Source organism: Canis lupus, chromosome 9 (genome assembly GCF_003254725.2).
Source record: "Canis lupus dingo isolate Sandy chromosome 9, ASM325472v2, whole genome shotgun sequence".
NCBI classification, from domain to species: domain Eukaryota; kingdom Metazoa; phylum Chordata; class Mammalia; order Carnivora; family Canidae; genus Canis; species Canis lupus.
This window is the reverse complement of record NC_064251.1, coordinates 13,422,868-13,444,610: the sequence shown is the minus strand read 5'-3', so window position 1 is coordinate 13,444,610 and position 21,743 is coordinate 13,422,868. Positions and strand designations below refer to the sequence as shown.

General features: G+C 41.1%; 1 protein-coding gene across 2 annotated transcripts in view; it reads left to right on the top strand.

Annotated features, from left to right (window-relative positions):
* The first annotated feature begins 506 nt into the window (after positions 1-506).
* PSMD12 (proteasome 26S subunit, non-ATPase 12) overlaps positions 507-21,743 on the top strand; it is a 35,532-nt gene continuing 14,295 nt past the window's right edge. The window contains exons 1-5 of one of the 2 annotated variants that reach the window (XM_025436654.3): positions 507-728; positions 10,907-10,966; positions 11,053-11,181; positions 17,529-17,636; positions 20,864-20,968. In XM_025436654.3, coding sequence (XP_025292439.1) covers positions 621-728; positions 10,907-10,966; positions 11,053-11,181; positions 17,529-17,636; positions 20,864-20,968 — 510 coding nt within the window. In that variant the 5' untranslated portion in view covers positions 507-620. Of the gene's footprint in view, positions 729-2,602; positions 2,719-10,906; positions 10,967-11,052; positions 11,182-17,528; positions 17,637-20,863; positions 20,969-21,743 lie in introns of those variants that run through there. The other variant, XM_049114596.1, reaches the window with a different exon arrangement.

Genomic DNA, 21,743 nt, shown 5'->3' with positions numbered 1-21,743 from the left:
TCTGTGCAGGAGTTCTCTCTTTCTCTCTCTCTCTTTATTTTTAGGAGTTCTCTCTCAAATAAATAAATACAATCTTAAAAATAAAAAAGAAAGCCAGTAAGTGTGTTTTTAAAGATTCTTCTTAAAAAAATAAAATAAAGATTCTTCTTACCCACGTAGTGGATTACAGTAAAAATGAAAACAAACAGAAAATACTTGTGTTACTGAACCGCTGTCACACTTTTTGACTTTAAGAGATGCCACCGATTAAACCACCAAGATTCTCAACCAGACGAAACTTGATAAAGAACTTTTTGTCTCTGGGGTGATTTCAGCCTGCTCAGGCAGAGATGAGAACACTGAGACCCAAGAAAAGTCAAGCGACTTGCCCACGGTTCTGAGAAGTAATACTTCAAAGCAGGGATGCCCCGCCCCAGCCCCGCCCCCAGCCCCGCCCCCAGCCCCGCCCCCAGGGCTGTCCGCGGCAGTGCCTGTCTGGCGGCCAGCGCAGGGGGGGCCTCGTGGGGTCCTTCGCGCGGGTTCCCGACGCACTGCCTGAGCGGGTGCACAGGCGGCTTCCGGTGTGGGTGACGAGTGGTGGCCGAAGCAGGGGGACATCAAGGGACGTTCAGGCAGGGACCATGGCGGACGGCGGCTCGGAGCGGGCTGATGGGCGCATCGTCAAGATGGAAGTGGACTACAGCGCCACAGTGGATCAGCGACTGCCCGAGTGCGAGAAGCTGGCCAAGGTGAGGGGAGGCCGGCTGGCTGCTGGCGGGCGCCGAGGGCTGAGTCACGGCGCGGAGCTCGCTTAGGCCTCAGGGGGCCTGCGGGCTGGAGGGCGCGTCCCCCACTGCCTGCCCGGCCCGAGTGGGGCTGCTTGGGGAGGAGGTCCCAGGTCGGCTCCGCGGCGGGAGTACGCCGGTGCATACAGCTTCCCAAACCTTCCCCGGGACAGATGGCCACTGCCCGGAGCAGCTGGGGCCCCCTTTTCATGGTCCCGTTTCACGTGCACTTTAGCAGTTTCCCAGGGGGTTAGGGCCGCGTCAGCGTCCAGGCTAGATCAGAGAGGTGAGTGCTTCTGCTCGTGTCGTTAAGCTGTGTGTGGATCCTGGGATGTGCCTGGCCTTGAGCCAGGAGAAGGGGTAGGAAAGTGACGGGACGAAGGCGGACAACGGCACAGGACCCCTGCCCTTCAGGAGTTCGTAGACATCGCGAAATTAGACGATCGGCTGCGGTGGTGAGTGTCCCCCAAGCCTGTCAAGTGCTGTTGGAACACAGAGAAGGAAGCTGCTCCTTCTTACTGGTGGAATAAGGGAAGGTTTTACAGAGACTGGGGTGGGGAGGAATGGTTCCTGGAGCAGGAACTCCGGAAGACAGCAGTGCGGGATAACAGCGCTTTAGCCCAACTGCTTATCTCCCCTGGAGTAGAACTTTTAACTCGATCCTGGTATTTATCACACTCCCTGCTACGTGTCAGGCGACTCTGTGGATCCTTTTACATATAAAGAAACCAAGGCTTAGGGAGTTACTTGTGGAACGTTGTCGTTGGTAATGGAACCGAGGATTCAAAACTCGGTTTGTCTGACGGGGCTTTGGATGGTTGTCAGATCAGCTCCCATCATGGGCTGTTGCTAAGAGTCCTTGCACCCAGGCGTCATTAAGTTCCTTGATCAATCCAGCCACAGGTATGTGTTGCTATTCACCTGGGACGCATGTGCTAAATAACAGAGTTGGTTTTGTCCCTTCAGGGGCTTACTGCATAAGTACATTGAAATGTAATACATTCAGGGACAGGAGGAGTGTCAAGTATTATCTCACAGTAGTATTTTTTTAACTTATTTTACTTATTTACTCATGAGAGACAGAGAGAGAGAGAGGCAAAGACACAGGCAGAGGGAGAAGCAGACTCCATGCAGGGAGCCCCATGCGAGACTGGATTCCGGGTCTCCACGATCACACCCCGAGCTGAAGGCAGATGCCCAAACACTGAGCCACCCAGGTGTCCCTAACAGTAGTATTTCTTAGAAGGAAACCTTTCAATACTTCCCCTTTTTCTGATAAAGCATTTAATGGGGCTTTTTTTATTTTTATTTTTTAAAGATCGTATTTATTTATTCGTGAGAGACACACAGAGAGAGAGAGAGAGAGGCAGAGACACAGGCAGACGGAGAAGCTCCCTGCAAGGAGCCCAGTGTGGGACTCAGTCCCACACCCCAGGATCACGGCCCGGGCCGAAGGGAGACGCTCAACTGCTGAGCCACCCAGGCGTCCCATTTAATGGGGCTTTACAAAAAAAACAGGGATAGGGAAAGATGATGAAGTTGGTATACCTGAATTTCTTAGCTTCAGTACATTTGATGGAGGGTAATCATAAATTCATCTATGTACATACCAGAAGCTAGCGTAAAGAAAACATCGTCTTGTACATAGGAGTTGGGAAACACCTACAGGGCCAGGCAGATAACAATAGCTGGCATTTATTGAGTACTTTCTGCCGTGCCAGACACTCTTCTTCTAAGTGCTTACATGCATTAGCTCATACGGTCCTCACCTTAGCCCTATGTGATAGGTATTATTCTTCTTCTTATTTTACAGACAAGAAAACAGTCTAAGAGAAGTTGAGTCACGTGCTCCAAGGTCATACAGCTAGTAAAGTGGTGGAGCCAGGATGCAAACCAAGCAGACTGATTCTGGAGCTTGTGCTCTCACCATGCTGTCCTGCCTAGTGAGCCAAATGTAATGAAAACCTGAACTTCTGAGCACCTGTCCAGGGAAAGGGGGCAGTAACTCTGTACCTCCAGTTAATCTTTGCCAATTGGGGATGAAGGCCAAGCCTTGTCAACTTCTTGAGGGAGAAGCCAGGAATTTGGATTTTTTTATATGAATTGCCTCAATATTTAGAAACTGGCACTAATCTGGTTTAAAGCACTATTTGAACCAATACCACATATATCAAACAAAATATACATACAGGCCAAAGTCAGCCTCTGAACTACCACTTGGGATGTAATAGATTGCTAGTGTCCAAAGGAAGAAACCATTTGCTGTAAAGAAGTACAACTATTTCTAGAACTGAGACCTGGGAGAAAAAAAATCTTCCTTTTACCGATTTCTTCTGAGAGCCTCCTATCATTAGTCAGTGCTAGACATTGTGGGGACTGTAACGATCATTATTAGACAAAGCCCTTGCCCTCAGGTAGCTTATAGGCCAGTAAGAAAAAAAAATTTTTCGCTGCTACGGTTGTAGTAATCACATGTATGGCATTTATTTAGGACATTGTGGTTATGTTCAAGACAGTTGAAAAGACTTGCAAACTCAAATACCTTTTTAGGCATCAAATAAGTAGATAATGGAAATGTTTAAAACAGGGAAAGTTGGGGCTTGTTAAACGAGGTAAAATTAAAGCGATTTGGATTTTTTTTTTTTTTTTTAAGCCAGTGTGCCAGTGGAACAAAATAAGGTATTGGTGTGAATTGCTTTTGTGAACGAGGCAGATAGAGGCCTGGGGGATGACAGAGTATGTTTTTGTTTTTTATTGCAAACCCACAATTTTCAAGTTTTGGATTAGACAGTTGTCTTACCATCCTAGTTAATTTTAATTTCTTTTAAAGTTTGATTCTTTGTTTTACCTTTTATTCATCATTTTATATTTTCTAGCCATTCCACCAAACAAAGAAAATACCTATTTAAAGCATTGTATTTCTACATTGGAATGTATAGAACACTTTAGCATATACTCTTTTGTTGTTTTACTTTGAGCCCATCAATAAAAGTGAAGAAAGTTCTATTGTTTTTACTTTACTTGTGAGAAAACTAAGGTTCAGCAGTTAAGTGGTTTATCCAAGGTCTATAGCAAAGCCAGGTCAAGCTCAAGTCTCCTGGCAACAGGTCGTGTTCGTTTTGCTACATTCCACGACCTCTGTAAGAGACTTACTTCTACGCTTACTTTTCTTAAGACTTTTTTTTTATGTACATATGTTAAGATTTTATTTATTTATTCATGAGAGAGGCAGAGAGGTAGGCAGAGGGAGAAGCAGGTTGCCTGCAGGGAGCCTGATGCGGGACTCGATCCCAGGACCCTGGGATCACGACCTGAGCCAACAGCAGACAGACACACTCAACCATTGAGCCACCCAGGTGCCCCATTTTTTATTTTTAATGTGAAAGACATTTGAAGATAAAAATTATGTGTATAGAAACTTACTAAAAATGTACCTAGTGAGAAAAGAGCCCGGATAGCAGAAACCTTCAAAAGACAGACCCAGGTCTAGACTTGGGTGGTGAAATTGCCAAATCTAGGCCATTCGATTCTCTTACAATGATCTAATACAGTTCTGTTTCTGTGTTCCAACACTCACCTAACATTCAATAATTAACACCAGTCACTAATATTTATTGCCATGTACTTTCTATATAATGTTAGCTGTTGTAATGATGATAATGTACATATATTCCAGGCCTATCTTTATAGGTTTTGCTTTAATGCTTACAGCAACTCTGTGGGGCAGGAATTCTTATTATGCTCATTTCACTGAAGAGAAAATTAAGAGTCAAAGTGTGTTATGCCCAAGGTAATATAGTGGTAGACCTGAGATTTAGACCCAGGCAGTCTGGCTGCAGAGCCAGAATTTTTAACTATTACATTCTGCTGCTTCAGTGACTGGCATTTGAGGTTGGTGAGATAATAAAAGTGATACTAGGGCAGCCTGGGTAATTCAGCGGTTTAGTGCCGCCTTCAGCCCAGGGCATGATCCTGGAGACCCAGGATCGAGTCCCACATCAGGCTCCCTGCATGGAGCCTGCTTCTCCCTCTGTCTGTGTCTCTGCCCCCCACCCTCTGTCTCTTGTGAATAAATAAATAAAATCTTTAAAATAAATAAATAAATAAAAGTGATACTAGTTCTCCATAGTGATTAGTTCTTTAATGAATCTAATGAGGGCCTTTCTGTAACTCTGTAGTATTTAGCAGTTCTTAATACACAGAGGATCACCACCACCACCACCCCTGCTTTTTGATTATGGTATAATTGTTACATGGTTATTTGGAAATTATTTACATTTTTTTAGATTTTATTTATTTGATACAGAGATAAAGAGAGCACAAATAGGGGTGGGGATGGCAGAGGGAGGTGAAGCAGGCTCCCCGCTGAGCAGAGAGCAGATTGGGGGCTTGACCCCAGGACCACCCCACCCACCCATCCACCCCCCCAGGTCATGACCTGAGCTGCAGGCAGATGCTTAACTGACTGAGCTACCCAGGCACCCCGATTATTTACATTCTTAAATTGAATATATCCTTTCATTCATCTTCATGTCTTTTCGTTTGGTTACCTTCAGCCTCTTCTCAAGGTTAATATTAAAAAAAAAGAAGAGGTGAAATGTAAAACATTTTATTGTTAGCAGCTAGGACAAAAAACTCTTTTAGAAATAGTTTATGTGAAAGTATTGGATTGGTCTTAAATTTCAACCATTGGCCTTTTTCTTACTTGTTTAAGTTATTTAACAAATCATTAAAAGATTGGATCCACTTAGAAGTTAAAGGACACAAACATAGAACTTACAGATACCCAACATGGATTGATATTGAACAACTCCTTAGTCATTTGAACATTGATTATTTGTATTTATTTATCTGTTTATTTATTTTAAGATTTTATTTATTTATTTGTGAGAGACAGAGAGAGAGAGAAGCAGAGACATAGGCAGAGAGAGAAGCAGGATCCATGCAGGGAGCCTGATGTGAGAGATGTGGGACTCGATCCTGGGTCTCCAGGATCCCGCCCTGGGTGGAAGGCAGGTGCTCAACCGCTGAGCCTGGGTCCCACAAAGATTATTTTATTGAGGAAAATGAGTCACAAAAGTCACATGTTCTACTGGCTTAATTTTGGTAGCTCTGACTGTCTCATTCCTCTGAGTTGAAAGGCAGCATTGAGGAGGTGGAATTCCTTTCTTTCCTTCTTACTTTCTTTTCTTTTCTTTTTTCTTTTTTTTTTAAAGATTTTATGTATTTATTTAAAAGAGACAGAGAGAGAGGGAGAAGCAGGTTCCCCACTGAGCAGGGAGCCTGATGTGAGGGTCAATCCCAGGATCCTGAGATCATGACCTAAGCTGAAGGCAGACAGGTTGACTGAGCCACCCAGGTGCTCCAAGGAGGTGGAATTTCGAAAAACTGAATAGGTAGGGAAAAAAAGGAGGAGGATGGTTAGCCATAGCATTGGACATGGAAGAATGGGAGAAAAAGGTGGGATGATTAGAGAATTGGGAGTAGTATTTTGTTGATAGTAATACCCCTCAAATAGCACTGAATTACCAGACATGTAACTTATCACATCCTACTTAGTGTGACAGTAAGAATCACGAATTCTGAGCCATTAAGATCATCTGATAGTTTCTGGTCAGTGTGAAGCCATTCAATGCATGCTATGTACAAGTTGGTGCATGGGAAACAATCAGACGCTATCCAGCCCTGAAGGAACTTAAAACCATTTAGGAGACCAGAGGTGCACATTAATAACTGGTTCAAGGTATAAAGGGATGTACCATAATATCTACGGAAGCAACATTATGTGCTTTGCCAGGTGCAGAACATTGAGCTGCAGTAGTGAACAGTATAGACATGGTCCCTGCTCTTACAGAATTTACATTCTAGTGAGATTAGGAAGACCATAAAGGTTAAAACAAAAAATGTTGGAGTCATTACAGAGCAGAAAGTCTGTGGTCTTGTGAGTTAAAGAAGGAAATACTGAATAACTACTGACTATGGAGAGTTATTTAAGAATGCTTTCCTGAGAAGATGACAACTAATGTTTTGTTAATATCTAGAGTGGTTTGTGGGATCCCTGGGTGGCGCAGCGGTTTGGCGCCTGCCTTTGGCCCAGGGCGTGATCCTGGAGACCCGGGATCGAATCCCACGTCGGGCTCCCGGTGCATGGAGCCTGCTTCTCCTTCTGCCTGTGTCTCTGCCTCTCTCTCTCTCTCTCTCTCTCTCTCTCTCTCTGTGTGTGACTATCATAAATAAATAAAAATTAAAAAAAAAAATATCTAGAGTGGTTTGTGATTCAGGATGCCTGCGTGGCTCAGCGGTTTAGCATGCCTGCCTTCGGCCCAGGGTGTGATCCTGGAGTTCCAGGATCAAGTCCCACATCAGGCTCCCTGCATGGTGCCTGCTTCTCCCTCTGCCTCTGCCTCTCTCTCTCTCTCTCTGTCTCTCATGAATAAATAAATGAAATCTTTAAAAAGAGAGTAGTATGTGATTCTTTCACATGTAGAGTGCAGTTCTTTGAAATCCATACTTCTGGGCAGCCCTGGTGACTCAGCAGTTTAGCAAGCCTGCCTTCGGCCCAGGGCGTGATCCTGGGGTCCTGGGATTGAGTTCTGCGTCGGGCTCCCTGTGTGGAGCCTGCTTCTCCCTCAGCCTATGTCTCTGCCTCTCTCTCTGTGTGTGTATCTCATGAATAAATAAACAATATCTTTAAAAAAATAAAACCTAGGGAACCCTGGGTGGCGCAGCGGTTTAGCGCCTGCCTTTGGCCTGGAGCGCAATCCTGGAGACCCGGGATCGAATCCCACGTCGGGCTCTCGGTGCATGGAGCCTGCTTCTCCCTCTGCCTATGTCTCTGCCTTTCTCTCTCTCTCTCTCTCTCTCTCTCTCTCTGTGACTATCATAAATAAATAAAAATTAAAAAAAATTAAAAATAAAACCTATACTTCCGAATTAAAATACCATAACTACACTCTTGATTATATCACATGACTAACAGTAATTGCAAAAGTGACAGGTGATCATCAATGAACGGTATTTTGCATGTTAGCTATTTTTGTACTATATTTGTTGCCAGATAGTAACCATTTTCCTAATGGAAATTACTTTGATGAAAACAAAGGTGTGATTTAAACTAGTATTGTTTGGTGTAATGGAGGGAACATTGAATCAGGAGGCAAGAGCCCTGGGTTCTGATTCTGCTGTTAAGTTTTGTAGCTGCACTATTTGGTCCTTAATCCTTGTATACTCTAGAATGAGGTGATTGAATTTAGTAATCTGTAGCAGTCTACAGTTCAAGAGTCTTTGTTCTTTTATGATTTATTAGCCTTTAGCTTTGGAAAATTTATGGATTTGTTTCTTCTTTTCCTCTGATGGACATTTAGTCAGCATTTATCATACACATGAATCTATAAAGTTTGCCTAACTGATGCTCTCTCCCTTTGCATAGGAAACACTGTTACAACACTAGTAATGTATGTTTAAGATTTAATTATAGTAATCATACAGATTTTAGAGTTAAAGAAAGTTCAAATAATGTCTGTACAGTACATATTCTGTGCTCCATAGAAAATTCAGTTTAAACATTATCTTGGAAAATAACATTTTGAAAAGTACAAACATTATTTGTATCCTTAATTCAAAAACTAGTTAGTTTCTTTCCTCAGTAAAAGAATAGTACTAATGTACTATCCATGCATGTCATTAAAGTAAGTTTCAGGGCACCTGGCTGGCATTTGGTGGAGCATGTGGCTCTTGATCTTGGAGTTGTGAGTTTGAGCCCCACATTAGGTATAGAGATTACTTAAAAATGAAATCATTGGGGGGTCCCTGGGTGGCTCAGTGGTTTAGTGCCTGCCTTCAGCCCAGGGCGTGATCCTGGAGTCCCGGGATCAAGTCCCCCGTCGGGCTCCCTGCATGGAGCCTGCTTCTCCCTCTGCCTGTGTCTCTGCCTCTCTCTCTCTCTCTCTCTCTCTCTCTCTGTGTCTCATGAATAAATAAATAAAATCTTTTTTAAAAAAAATAAATAAATAAAAATAAAAATGAAATCATTAAAAATAATAATAATAAAAATTTCATTTATAGTTAAACCAATTTCAAAATAAAATCCTCTATCACTTCCAGTTCACTCATTGTTAATAATATCAGTATCATAAGTACTTGAAATTTTTTTGCTGTGGGCTGGTTTTGTTTTGATTACAATGTGTGGTTCTTAGTAGAATGGCTTATCTTAGTCCTGGTGTATTATCATTTAGGTTTATATCATTTGAATTTTGCTATTCCCATTTCCTAATGTGCACCCCCGGAGGAATATTCTGTATTTGCATACGAGATAGAGGTTACTGTCAGTTGACAAAAAGGGGTATTCCATTTGGATCAGTATCTGCTTTTAAGATAGTGCGTGTGGATATTCTCAGGTGGTCTTCATTTCCTTTAAGCACAATTATAATTTATTTTATTTTTTAAGATTTATTTATTTATTCATGACAGAGAGAGAGGCAGAGACACAGGCAGAGGGAGAAGCAGGTTCCGTGCAGGGAGCCCGACGTGGGACTCGATCCCAGGACTCCAGGATCACACCCTGGCCTAAGGCAGCACTAAACCACTGGGCTACCGGGGCTGCCCAATTTATTTTTAAAGGCATTGAAAATTAAGGGCTCCTGGCTTGCTCAGTTGGCAGAACAGGTGACTCTTGATCTTGGGATTGTGAGTTTAAGCCCTACTCTGGGCATAGGGCTTACTTAAAAAAAAAAGTTCAGGACGCCTGGGTGGCTCAGCAGTTGAGCCTCTGCCCTCAGCTGAGGGCGTGATCCTGGAGTTCCAGGATCGAGTCCCACATTGGGCTCCCTGCGTGTGTCCCTCTGCCTGTGTCTCTGCCTTTCTCCATGTGTCTTTCATGAATAAATAAAATCTTTTTTTATTATTTTTATTTTTTTTATTGAAGTTCAATTTGCCAACATATAGCATAACACCCAGTGCTCATCCCATCAAGTGCCCCCCTCAGTGCCCGTCACCCAGTCACCCAAATAAATAAAATCTTAAAAAAAAAAAAAAAGTTGGATGCCTGGGTGGCTCAATCGGTTAAGTTGCACCTGCCTTTGGCTCAGGTCATGATCCTAGGGTCCTAGTATCAAGCCCCGCATCAGGCTCTCTGCTCAGCAGGGAGTCTGCTTCTCCCTCTCTATGTGCTCACTTGCTCTTTCTCTAATAAATAAATAAAATCTTGTTTTTAAAAAAGTTATTGAAAAACTGGTTTTTTTACCACCAAATATCCTTTTTATTTTTCCTCAAAACTTCATGTTTTAAAATATCTGTTATGGGGATGCCTGTTATGGGGTGGCTCAGTGGTTAAGTTTCTGCCTTCAGCCCAGGGCGTGATCCTGGAGACCTGGGATCGAGTCCCACGTCGGGCTCCCTGCATGGAGCCTGCTTCTCCCTCTGCCTGTATCTCTGCCTCTCTCTCTCTCTCTGTGTGTCTCTCATGAATAAATAAATAAAATTAAAAAAAATATTTTTGTAATTTATTCATGAGAGACAGAGAGAGAGAGAGAGAGGCAGAGATACAGGCAGAGGGAGAAGCAGGCTCCATGCAGGGAGCCCGACGTGGGACTCGATCCCAGGTCTCCAGGATCACACCCCAGGCTTCAGGCTGCGCTAAACCGCTGCGCCACCGGGGCTGCCCCTACAAAAATATTTTTTAAAAAGTTTTTAAAATAAAATATTTGTTATGGTAACTTCATAATGAATTCATTTTCCCACTTTTATTCTTGAAAGACACGTGTGAGTGCCATCAGAGTCTTGGTTCTAAACAAGATAATCTGGTTACCACACTGAATTGATCAATTAGAATCCAAAGCCAAGACTTGATGGTTTTTTCAGGTGTTAAATCATTGTCCTACATTCAGTTTCTCATAGGCATTTTGAAATGTTAAAAATTCCTTGTGGGCACCACTTTGGGAACCATTGACTTAGGTAATCCACGGGAAAAGCTAGCATGGCCAAGAGAAGGAAAGACCCAAAACACTAGTGCTAGTGGTAGTTGCCCTTTGCCTCTGAAATGGATTTTTTCTTTTCTGTGTCAGAAACATTTCATTGTAGATGAGTTTATTTGGTTTTGTGTTGATGGTGATGTTTTCATTGTTCATTTATATCTTTTATTTTAGGAAGGAAGACTTCAAGAAGTCATTGAAACCCTTCTCTCTTTGGAGAAACAGACCCGTACTGTGAGTATAGTATAGTGAAAACTTCAATTATCATGAATTTCATTTAACAGTGTTCCATTAACTTGTGTATATTTTCATTTCTACAGGCTTCTGATATGGTGTCTACATCCCGCATCTTAGTTGCAGTAGTGAAAATGTGCTATGAGGCTAAAGAATGGGATTTACTTAATGAAAATATTATGCTTTTGTCAAAAAGACGGAGTCAGTTAAAACAAGTGAGTTCATGACTACATTTGCATTTAAATAAGAACTTTAGAAAACTGTTCTATGAAGCTGTTTTAAATTTACTGTTAAATCAGCATTACATTCTAGACGGTTTTTAAAAATTCTGTCCATATTTTCATGTCAGCTGTTTTTATGAGTTTTTTTTCTAGTTTTATATATTTGCATATTTTTCCAAAATTGTGCTGAATGTTGGTACAGTTTTGTTCTGTCTCCATCTTGCTCCATGTCTTCATGTTTATTATTTAATTTATTTAAAAAGATTTATTTGAGGAGCACTTGGATGCTCAGTGGTTGAGCATCTGCCTTTGGCTCAGGTCATGATCCCCAGGTCCTGGGATGAGTTCTGCATCAGGCTCCCCATGAGGAGCCTGCTTCTCCCTCTACCTATGTCTCTGCCTCTCTCTCTGTGTCTCTCATGATAGATAAATAAAATCTTTTAAAAATAATAAAAATAAAATAAAAAGATTTGAGAGGGAGAAAGTAAGGGGGGGGAAGGATGCACATGTGGAAGAGGAGTTGGGGGGGGGGAGAATTTCAAGCAAATTCCCCTCTGAGCGAGGAGCCTGACAAATCTTACAACACTGAGATCATGACCTGAGCTGAATGAAATCAGAAGCCAGATGCTCAACTGACTGAGCCACCTGAGTACCCCCATGTTTATTATTTTAAATGATTGTGTTGGGATCCCTGGGTGGCGCAGTGGTTTGGTGCCTGCCTTTGGCCCAGGTCGTGATCCTGGAGACCCCGGGATCGAATCCTACGTCGGGCTCCCGGTGCATGGAGCCTGCTTCTCCCTCTGCCTGTGTCTCTGCCTCTCTCTCTCTCTCTCTCTCTGTGACTATCATAAATAAATTAAAAAAAAAATAAATGATTGTGTTATAATCCATCAAATTGATAATCTGTAATTTACTTAGTCATGTCTTTTATTAAACATTAATATTTATTTTGAGGCCATTTTTCAGACATTATTTTGACTTAATTTTGTTTAAAGATTATGTATGTTCTCTTTTGGAGTTTTGGGGAAGCTAGATTTTCTTTACTGTTTTCCCTGTTCTTTTGCTTGAGTTTTTGTTGTTTTTGTTTGGTAAACTCTACCTAATGTGGGGTTGAACCTATGGCTGTGACATCAAGAGTCACATGCTCTACTGACTGAGCCATCTAGGCAGCTCTAACTATCTCAAGCAGAATGGGGCATCTAGGTGGCTCAGTTGGTTAGGAGTCTGCCTTTGGCTTAGGTTATGATCTCCAGGTCCTGGGATGGAGTCCTGAGTCAGGCTCCCCGCTCAGCAGAGAGTCTGTTTCTCCCTCTTCCTCTGCCTTTCCCCGATTCATGCATGCATGTGCTCTCTCTCAAATAAATAAATAAAATCTTTAAAAAAAAAAAAAAAAAAGATTCTCTAGCATTTAAACAAATAAAAGCCTGGTTACAGTGGAATAATTTATTAAAAAAAAAAAAAGTAATTAACGTGGGGACACCTGGCTGACTCAGTCAGGGAGTGTGTGACTCTTGATCTCTGGGTTGTGAATTTGAGCCCCACATTGGGTGTAGTGATTACTTACAAATAAGATCTGAAAAATAAGAAGTTAACAGATTTGAGGCAATCTAGTACATCTGAATGTGAAATTCATTTAAATATGCCTTTTACCGCTCAGTTCTGTGGTTTGAGAGACCATCATAGAGTCAGCTGAGAGACTGGCATAAATGAACCATTGTCTTCCTCTGATTTTCTGAGAAATTAACTTTCCATGGGGTAGTTTAGAAAGGGCAATTTATTTAGTTGTTTCAAGGCAACCTGGGTTAAAATAATATGTGTTTTGTATAGTACTAGTATCATTCAAAACAGGTATCCAAAAATACAGATTATTAATAGAGTTCTAACATTTGAGAGTCAGTAGAAGGGACTATTTAATTCTGTTTTTTTTTTTTTTAAGATTTTTTTTTTTTCATTTGAGAGAGAGAAACACACAGAGAACAAGCAGGGGGGAGGAACAGGGGGAGAGGGAGCCCCCCCACCCCCCACTGAGCAGGGAGCCTGATGTGGGGCTCCATCCCAGGACCTAGAGAGCATGACCTGAGCCAAAACCAGACACTTAACCTTATCTGAGCCACCCAGGTATCCCCTCTGTTGCTTTTCTTTTCTTTTCTTTTCTTTTTTTAAAGATTTTATTTATTTATTCATGAGAGACACACAGAGAGAGGCAGAGACACAGGCAGAAGGAGAAGCAGGCTTCACACAGGGAGCCCGATGTGGGACTCAATCCTGGGACTCTAGGATCATTGCCTGGGCCAAAGGCAGACGCTTAACTGCTGAGCCACCAAGACGTCCCTCTTTGTTGCTTTTCTGATTGAGAAACTGACATTTATATGTAAGATTCTTGGAAAGTGAAGAAATGTGCCAGGTAACCTCTAGTTCGGTACAGAATATAAATCACAAGTAATGGTAGTACATCTTTAGCAAGTGCCCTAAGGTGATTTATTTTTAAAAGTTATACACAGGGGCACCTGGGTAGCTCTGGTTGAGCATCTGCCTTTGGCTCAGGTCGTGATCCTGGGGTCCTAGAATCTAGTCCCATATCAGGTTTCCTGCAGGGAGCCTCCTTCTCTTCCCCTGCCTATATCTCTGCCTCTCTCTCTCTCTCTCTCTCACACATTAATAAATAAATTTAAAATCTTAAAAAAAGAAAAAAAAGAAAAGGTGCACACATAGGGCACCTGAGTGGCTCAGTTGGTTAAGCAGCTGACTCCGGATTTCAGCTTGGGTAATGATGTCAGGGTCATGAGATCAAGCCCTGCATCAGGCTCTGTGCTCAGCATGGAGTCTGTTTGTCCCTCTCCCTCTGCTTATCCCCTTCCTCACTCTCTTTAAGAAATAAATAAAATCTGGGGATCCCTGGGTGGCTTAGTGGTTGAATGCCTGCCTTCAGCCCAGGGCGTGATCCTGGAGACCCGGGATCAGGTCCCGCATTGGGCTCCCTGCATGGAGCCTGCTTGTCCCTCTGCCTGTGTCTCTATGCTTTTCTCTCTCTCTCTCTCTCTCTCTCTCTCTGTCTCTCATGAATAAATAAATAAAATCTTAAAAAAAAAAAAAGAAATAAATAAAATCTTAAAAAATAAAAAGAAGTTATATGCCCAGATAGCAATATACAGTAAGTGACAAAAAGCAGTGAGTGGTGCAAGGAGACATGAAAGGAGGAAGAGAAGGTTTTGATTAGGTTTGTTAGGGGAGGCTTCCTGGAGAAAGAGGAGTTTGAGCCTTCTCACAACTGGCTAATGGCATGACCACAACTGCAGGGGGCTCCCCCTTTCGCGGTGACATATTATGTCTTCTTAGCTCTGGAAAGTGCTTAGGGACTCAAAATGTGCCTCTCCTTTTCCCATAATTACTTTTTACCTAAAACTTTTCTTTTTGCTTTATCAGACTTAGAAAGTAATGATTTTCTTAAAATAACCTTTTCTAGATTGCTTAAAATTAATGGTTTCTAATTCACTGTCTGTCACTTGAGCCCAGGGGGTAAGCCTCACTCCAACCATGACTTACCTAATGACTTCTATTTTTTTCAGGTGGCAGCGTGATGTTCACTTACCGTTAGAATATTGATGGAATTGTTTTGTTTTGTTTTTCTTGTACCCCATCTGATTTCTGCTAATGTAGTTTTTGCACGGCTTTTAGAATTACTAAGTTGTATGCTCTTCTAGAAATCATTGTTATAATGAGTGTTAGAGGGATCTTTGGGAGATACAAGGTGTCCCAGAGCCGTACACTTATTGAAAGAGTTATATTTTACAGTAAAAACCTTCACCTTTTGGAACTCTTGTGTCTCTGAACATCCAGTTTTCCAGATAATTAGTAGTTTGACCTGAACTCCATGAATATTCTTTTTCAAGGAAATCTTTGCAAGATACACCGTGGGATTTTTTTTTTTTTTTTTAGCTTGATTGAAGTATAATTGACTGCAAGATTCTCTGTTTACTTTTCTGATATCTTAAAATACGTATTTTCTTGATGACAAAGAGTCCTAATTATTATTCTCAATGGTTATGATAATTGACTGATAATTGATAATGTTTAGAATCTATGTATATATTTTTTACAGATTTTATTTACTCATGAGAGACACAGAGAGAGAGGCAGAGACATAGGCATAGGGAGAAGCAGGCTCATTGCATGGAGCCTGCTCCTGTATCTCCCTCTCTCTCTGCTTATCTGTGTCTCTTATGAATAAATAAATAAAATGTTAAAAAAAATAAAAGAATCTATATTAGAGGTTGCAGACTATAGGCCGTGGACTAAATCCCACCTGCTAACTTTGTAAATAATGTTTCTGGAACATAGCCATCCATTTGTTATATATTGTCTGGTAGCTTTGTAGTTACAAAGGCAAAGCTGAGGGACGCTTGGGTGGCTCAGTGGTTGAGCATCTGCCTTTGGCTCAGGGCGTGATCCTGGGGTCCCGGGATCGAGTCCCACATTGGGTTCCCTACATGGGGCCTGCTTCTCCCTCTGCCTGTGTCTCTGCCTCTCTTTCTCTTTGTGTCTCATGAAGAAGTAAATAAAAAATCTTTTTTAGGGATCCCTGGGTGGCGCAGCGGTTTGGCGCCTGCCTTTGGCCCGGGGCACGATCCTGGAGACCCGGGATCGAATCCCACGTCGGGCTCCCGGTGCATGGAGCCTGCTTCTCCCTCTGCCTGTGTCTCTGCCTCTCTCTCTCTCTGTGACTATCATAAATAAATAAAAGTTAAAAAAAAAATTTTAAAAAAAAATCTTTTTTAAAAAGTCTCAGATAATTAATTAATCTTAAAAAAAAAAAAAGCAGAGCTGAATACTTGCCACAGAGACCCTGTGGCTCACAAAGTGTAACATACTTAGAATGTAAATATTTACCAAAATTTATAGAAATATTTTGCTGACCTCTGACCTAGATGATAGAATTAGAGCTAGAGGTAATGTAGTCCAACCTGCTTAAGTTATCTCTGAGGAACCTGAGCAGGGATACTGTGACCCTTCAATGTCACATTTTATTGAGGGGAATATGGGTGACTATGGCTCTTCCTCCCTACCCAGGGGCTGGAACTGCTTAACCTTCTGCCTCTGCTGCTGACTCTTTTCTTCATTTACAGTATCAGCTGACTATGGCTTCATTGTGTTCACAGCCACTGTGGAACTCACTTCTTTTTTCCCCCCTTTCATCTTCTACAACCTCTGTGCTTTTTTGCTTGGCTCCAAAAAAAGCTAGCTAGGAAGCCTTCTAATAGACATCCTCAAACACCCCTTTTGTGTAATCAGTTTGCTATTTGTAGTGGGGAGGGGTGACGTCTTTCCATCTGAGATTTTCCTAACCTTTTTGAGTTATTAATGGGTGTTTAGTACTTCTTAGCTATCAGAGACATTTTGAATATTTTTTTAAGCAAGCTCTACACCAAATACGGGGCTTGAACTCACAACCCTGAATCAGGAATGGCATGCTCTACCAACTGATCCAGCCCGGTCCCCCCTTCCTCTTTTTTAAAGATTTTATTTTATCACTATTATTATTTTATTTATTTATTTATTTTTAGAGAGAGTGGGATAGTACAAGTGAGGGGGGATGGGATAGTGAGAGAGGGAGAGAGAATCTGAAGGAAGTTCCATGCCCAGTGTGGAGCCCAGCATGGGGCTTGATCTCATGACCCAGAAATCATGACCTGAGCCAAAATCAATACTTGGACATTTAACCAACTGAGGCAGGGCTGCCTGGGTGGCTCAGTTGGTTAAGCATATGTCTTCCACTCAGGTTATGATCCCCAGGGTCCTGTGATCAAGCCCAGTGTGGGGATCCCTGTTCAGTGGGATCTCTTCCTCAACCCCTCCCCTTGGCTTGTGTGTGCTCTCACTTTCTCTCAAATAAATAAATAAAATCTCTAAAAAATAATAATAATAACTAACTGAGGCACCCCTAAAGGTTTTATTATTTTACTTGATTTTATTTCATTTCATTTTTTAAAGATTTTATTTTCTTAAGTAATCTCTGCAGCCAACATGGGGATTGAACGCACAACCCTGAGATCTAGAGTTGCTTAGGAATACTAGGTTTGAACATAGCATTTTCGTCAGTGAAATACATCCTTTTTTTTTTTTTTTTTTAAGATTTTATTTATTTATTCATGAGAGACAGAGAAGCAGAGACATAGGCAGAGAGAGAAGCAAGCTCCCCATAGGGAATCAGTCCTCAGACCCTGGGATCATGCCCTGAGCCCAAGGCAGATGCTCAACCATTGAGCCACTCAGGCATCCTGAAATACTTCTTTTTAATTGTATGAGGAATGAACCTTACTCATGAATGGTTTTTATTATTTTAGGCTGTTGCAAAAATGGTTCAACAGTGTTGTACTTATGTTGAGGAAATCACAGACCTTCCAATCAAACTTCGGTTAATTGATACTCTACGAATGGTAACAGAAGGAAAGGTAAGTTTTCCATTGGCATAACTCAGTGGGAAGTCCTGTCTTTTCTATATTCAGAGATACTTATTTATGAAGACGTTATATCTATATATATACATAGATAGATTTTATTTTATTTTATTTTAAAGATTTTATTTATTTATTCACGAGAGACACAGAGAGAGAGAGAGGCAAAGACACAGGCAGAGGGAGAAGCAGTCTCCATGCAAGGAGCCTGATGTGGGACTTGATCTCCAGGATCATGTCCTGGACTGAAGGCGGCGCTAAACTGCTGAGCCACCAGGGCTGCCCGATAGATCTATTTTAAAATAACAAAGTAAAAAAATAAATAAATAAATAAATAAAATAACAAAGTAGATCATCACCTTGATTCAACCATTATCTTTGTATATTTCCTTCTAGTATCTTCCCATATGTAAATGAATATATTTATTTGTGTTTACATATTTTAAAGATTTTTTTTAAAAGATTTATTTATTTATGATAGACAAGAGAGAGAGAGAGAGGCAGAGACACAGGCAGAGGTAGAAGCAGGCTCCATGCTGGGAGCCTGACGTGGGACTCGATCCTGGGTCTCCAGGATTGCGCCCTGAGCCAAAGGCAGGCGCTAAACCGCTGAGCCACCCAGGGATCCCCAAGATTTTTTTAAGTAATCTCTGCACTTACCATTGGGCTTGAGCTAATGACCTGGAGATCAAGAGTTGCATGCTCTTCCAACTGAGCCAGTCTGGCACCCCCAAATGAATGTAATTAAATAGCCACAGTCTTGGGATGCCTGGGTGGCTCAGTGGTTGAGCGTCTGCCTTTGACCCAGGGCGTGATCCTGGAGTCCCAGGATCGAGTCCCACGTTGGGCTCCCCGAGGGGAGCCTGCTTTTCCCTCTGCCTGTGTCTCTGCCTCTCTGTGTCTCTCATGAATAAGTAGATTAAAAAATCTAAAAAGAAATAAACAGATAGATATTCATAGTCTTGACACATCCAGATTTTTCTAGGAATTAGGGACCTTACCCCATATTTACATGTAAAATGAATCAAAGATAAAAGTAATTCTTCACCCTGGCCTAGATCTGCTTGAGAAATCTATACTTGGGATAACTAAGGTTTCACTCTACTATTTAAATTAATAGAATATTGGAGTGCCTGGCTGGCTCAGTCAGCAGAGCATGTGATTCTTAATCTTGCAGTTGTGAGTTTGAGCCCCATGTTGGCTGTAAAGCTTACTTAAAAAAAAAATAATAGAGTATTCATAGTTGCAAGTTTAATTTACAAATTTCACTGTCTTGCCAGAATGTATTTGTATTTAATATGATCTCTTTGTTCTCCTAATCTTCTGTTTCTCTAAAAAAGACAAGTGTGAAATGGTGACTAAAGTAAATTATTTTTTTCTAGACAGGTGTTTGTGATGTGAAAATAAAAACTAAGCTTATATTTAACTTAACAGTTCAGTAATTTTTTTAAAAGATTTTATTTATTTTTTTAAGATTTTATTTATTTATTCATGAGAGACACACACACACACAGAGAGAGAGAGGCAGAGACATAGGCAGAGGGAGAAGCAGGCTCCATGCAGGGAGCCCGATGCGGAACTCGATCCTGGGACCCCAGGATCATACCCTGGGTTGAAGGCAGGTGCTAAACTGCTGAGCCACCCAGTGATCCCCTAATTATTTATTTTTTAAAGATTTATTTAAGAGAGCATTTGTGGGTGGGGGGCAGCAGGGAGAGGAAAAGAGAATCTCAAGCGGACTCCCCACTGTGTGGGGACTCAGCCCAACGTGGGACCCAGTCTCATGACCCTGAGATCATGACCTGAGCTCAAATCAATAGTCAGATGCTCAACTGACTGAGCCACCTAGGCACCCCAAGATTTTTTTTTTTTTACGTAATCTCTACACTCAACATGGGGCTTTACCCACAACCCTAAGATCAAGAGTTTTATGCTCTACTGACTTAGCCAGCGGCCAGGCACCCTTAGTTCAGTAAATGTTTATTAAACACCTCTGTTGTGCTAGATCCAGAATGAATATGACACTGTTCTTTATCACCTCAAAGAGATGCATCATAAAAATAGTTACTGTGCTGTGTTTGACTCTTGATATTGGCTCAGGTCATGATCTTGGGGTCATGAGATTGAGCTCCAAGTTGAGCTCACCACTTAGCAGGAAATCTGCTTAAGATTCTTTCTCTGTTCCTCTGTCCCCCCACTCTACCCCTGCTCATGCCTGTTCTCTCTCTTTTTAAGATAAATAAAATCTTTTAAAAAAGAAAAGAAACATATGGGCATTTAGGAATGTAAAAGTAGTTTGTTATTCTTGGAGATTAAGGTTTTCTGGGGTGGATTGGGGAAAAGGGGTTGCTGCAGAACAAAGGCTAAAAGGATAAGGAAGCCTAAGCATGATAATTAGTTCTCTAGACTCCATTAGGCTATAGTTAAATTTTTGATGTTTAATTTGTTGGAAACTATAAACTCACTAACATTACTTATAACTGCAAAAAATGCTGGTAGCTTTAACAAGATCAATTATTTTAATTTAATTATTATTACTATTATTCTTTTTTATATTACTATTATTCTTAAACAACCTCTACAACCAGTGTGGGGCTTGAACTCATGACCCCAAGATCAAGAGTCACATGTTCTACCAACTGAGCCAGCCAGGTGCCCCTCAAATAATTCTTTTAAGGGCACTGTTCTATTTTTTCTGCTATTTAATATAGCTTAGGATTCTGTTATTCATTAAACAGTGATTTCATATTTAGGTGCTTAAAGCAAAGCTACAAAATATGAATAATGTTCTTAAAATATATGTGATCGTGAAGGTACCTCAGTGGCTAGGTTGGTTAAGTGTCCAACTCTTGATTTCTGCTCAGGTCATGATTTCAGGGTCATGAAATCAAGCCCTGAGTCAGGCTCTGTTCTAAGTGGGGAATCTGCTCTAGATTTTCTCTCTCCCTCCCCCCCTTCCTCTCCTCCCTGGGTATGCGTGCGTTCATGCATGCATGCATGCATGAGCATGTGCACCCCCCTTCAAATGAATAAAAATTTTTTTTAATTATGTAATTGTGAAATGTAAAATGTCACACAGTTGTATTTGTACAAAGAGGATAAAGTACACAATAACTGCATGATAAATACCATTAGGCTTAGTTTGAATAATAGTTCAACTGTATCTTTAAATGTTAACATATTTCTATGGAAATTTTGATAATATAAATTTCTCATATTTGTAGATTTATGTTGAAATTGAACGTGCTCGACTGACTAAGACATTAGCAACTATAAAAGAGCAAAATGGTGACGTGAAAGAGGCGGCCTCCATTTTACAAGAGTTACAGGTAAGGAGATGCATTTAGAATGAAAATCTTTATATTTAGTCGGCAGTATGTCTTATGGAAATAGCTTATTTTGGCATCTTTAAACTTTTTCAAAACTATCAAGATTAAGAGTAAGTGCAGTGGAATATGAGGTTATTCAGGTACCTGAAAATTATGTAATTAGGGTCCTGACTAAATTTAACTGCTAAAAGAATTTTGAAGAAAAGTTAGAATCGATGCATTAGTCTTGATTTTGTGCTATTTGAAAACTTTCATTCTCTTTAGAATTTAAATAGAATTAGTAATTCATGTACTATTTGTGCCGTAGGGAATCACTGGTAATCATTGGCTTCGTTCTTAACAAATATTTGATTGGCAGTCAATTTCTAGGCTAAATTGTTTTAACAAAGAAACATTGCCTCATAATTTGCCATGTTTCAGGACAGGTTCCCCCCCCCCCCCCCCCCCAGGACAGGTTTTTAAGAATGATCTTAAAATTAGACCACAAAGAACCAAGAAATCTGAGAAAAACCATAGACTCACTCACCCAAAAAAAAAAGTACCTGAAATACACTCAAAATTTTCCTTGTAATTTTGGCTTATCATGGTTTCTCCATTAAGTTAAAATTGCTTATTCTGATTTTTCAGTCATGTACCATTTTAGTTAAAGGAAGGGGAAAAATAACACTGAGAAGATCCTGTGTGCTATGCATTGTCTTTTTTTTTTTTTAATGTCCTATGTTCTCTGTACACTTTATCTTATTCACTGTTCATGCACAGCACTATTTTTATCCCC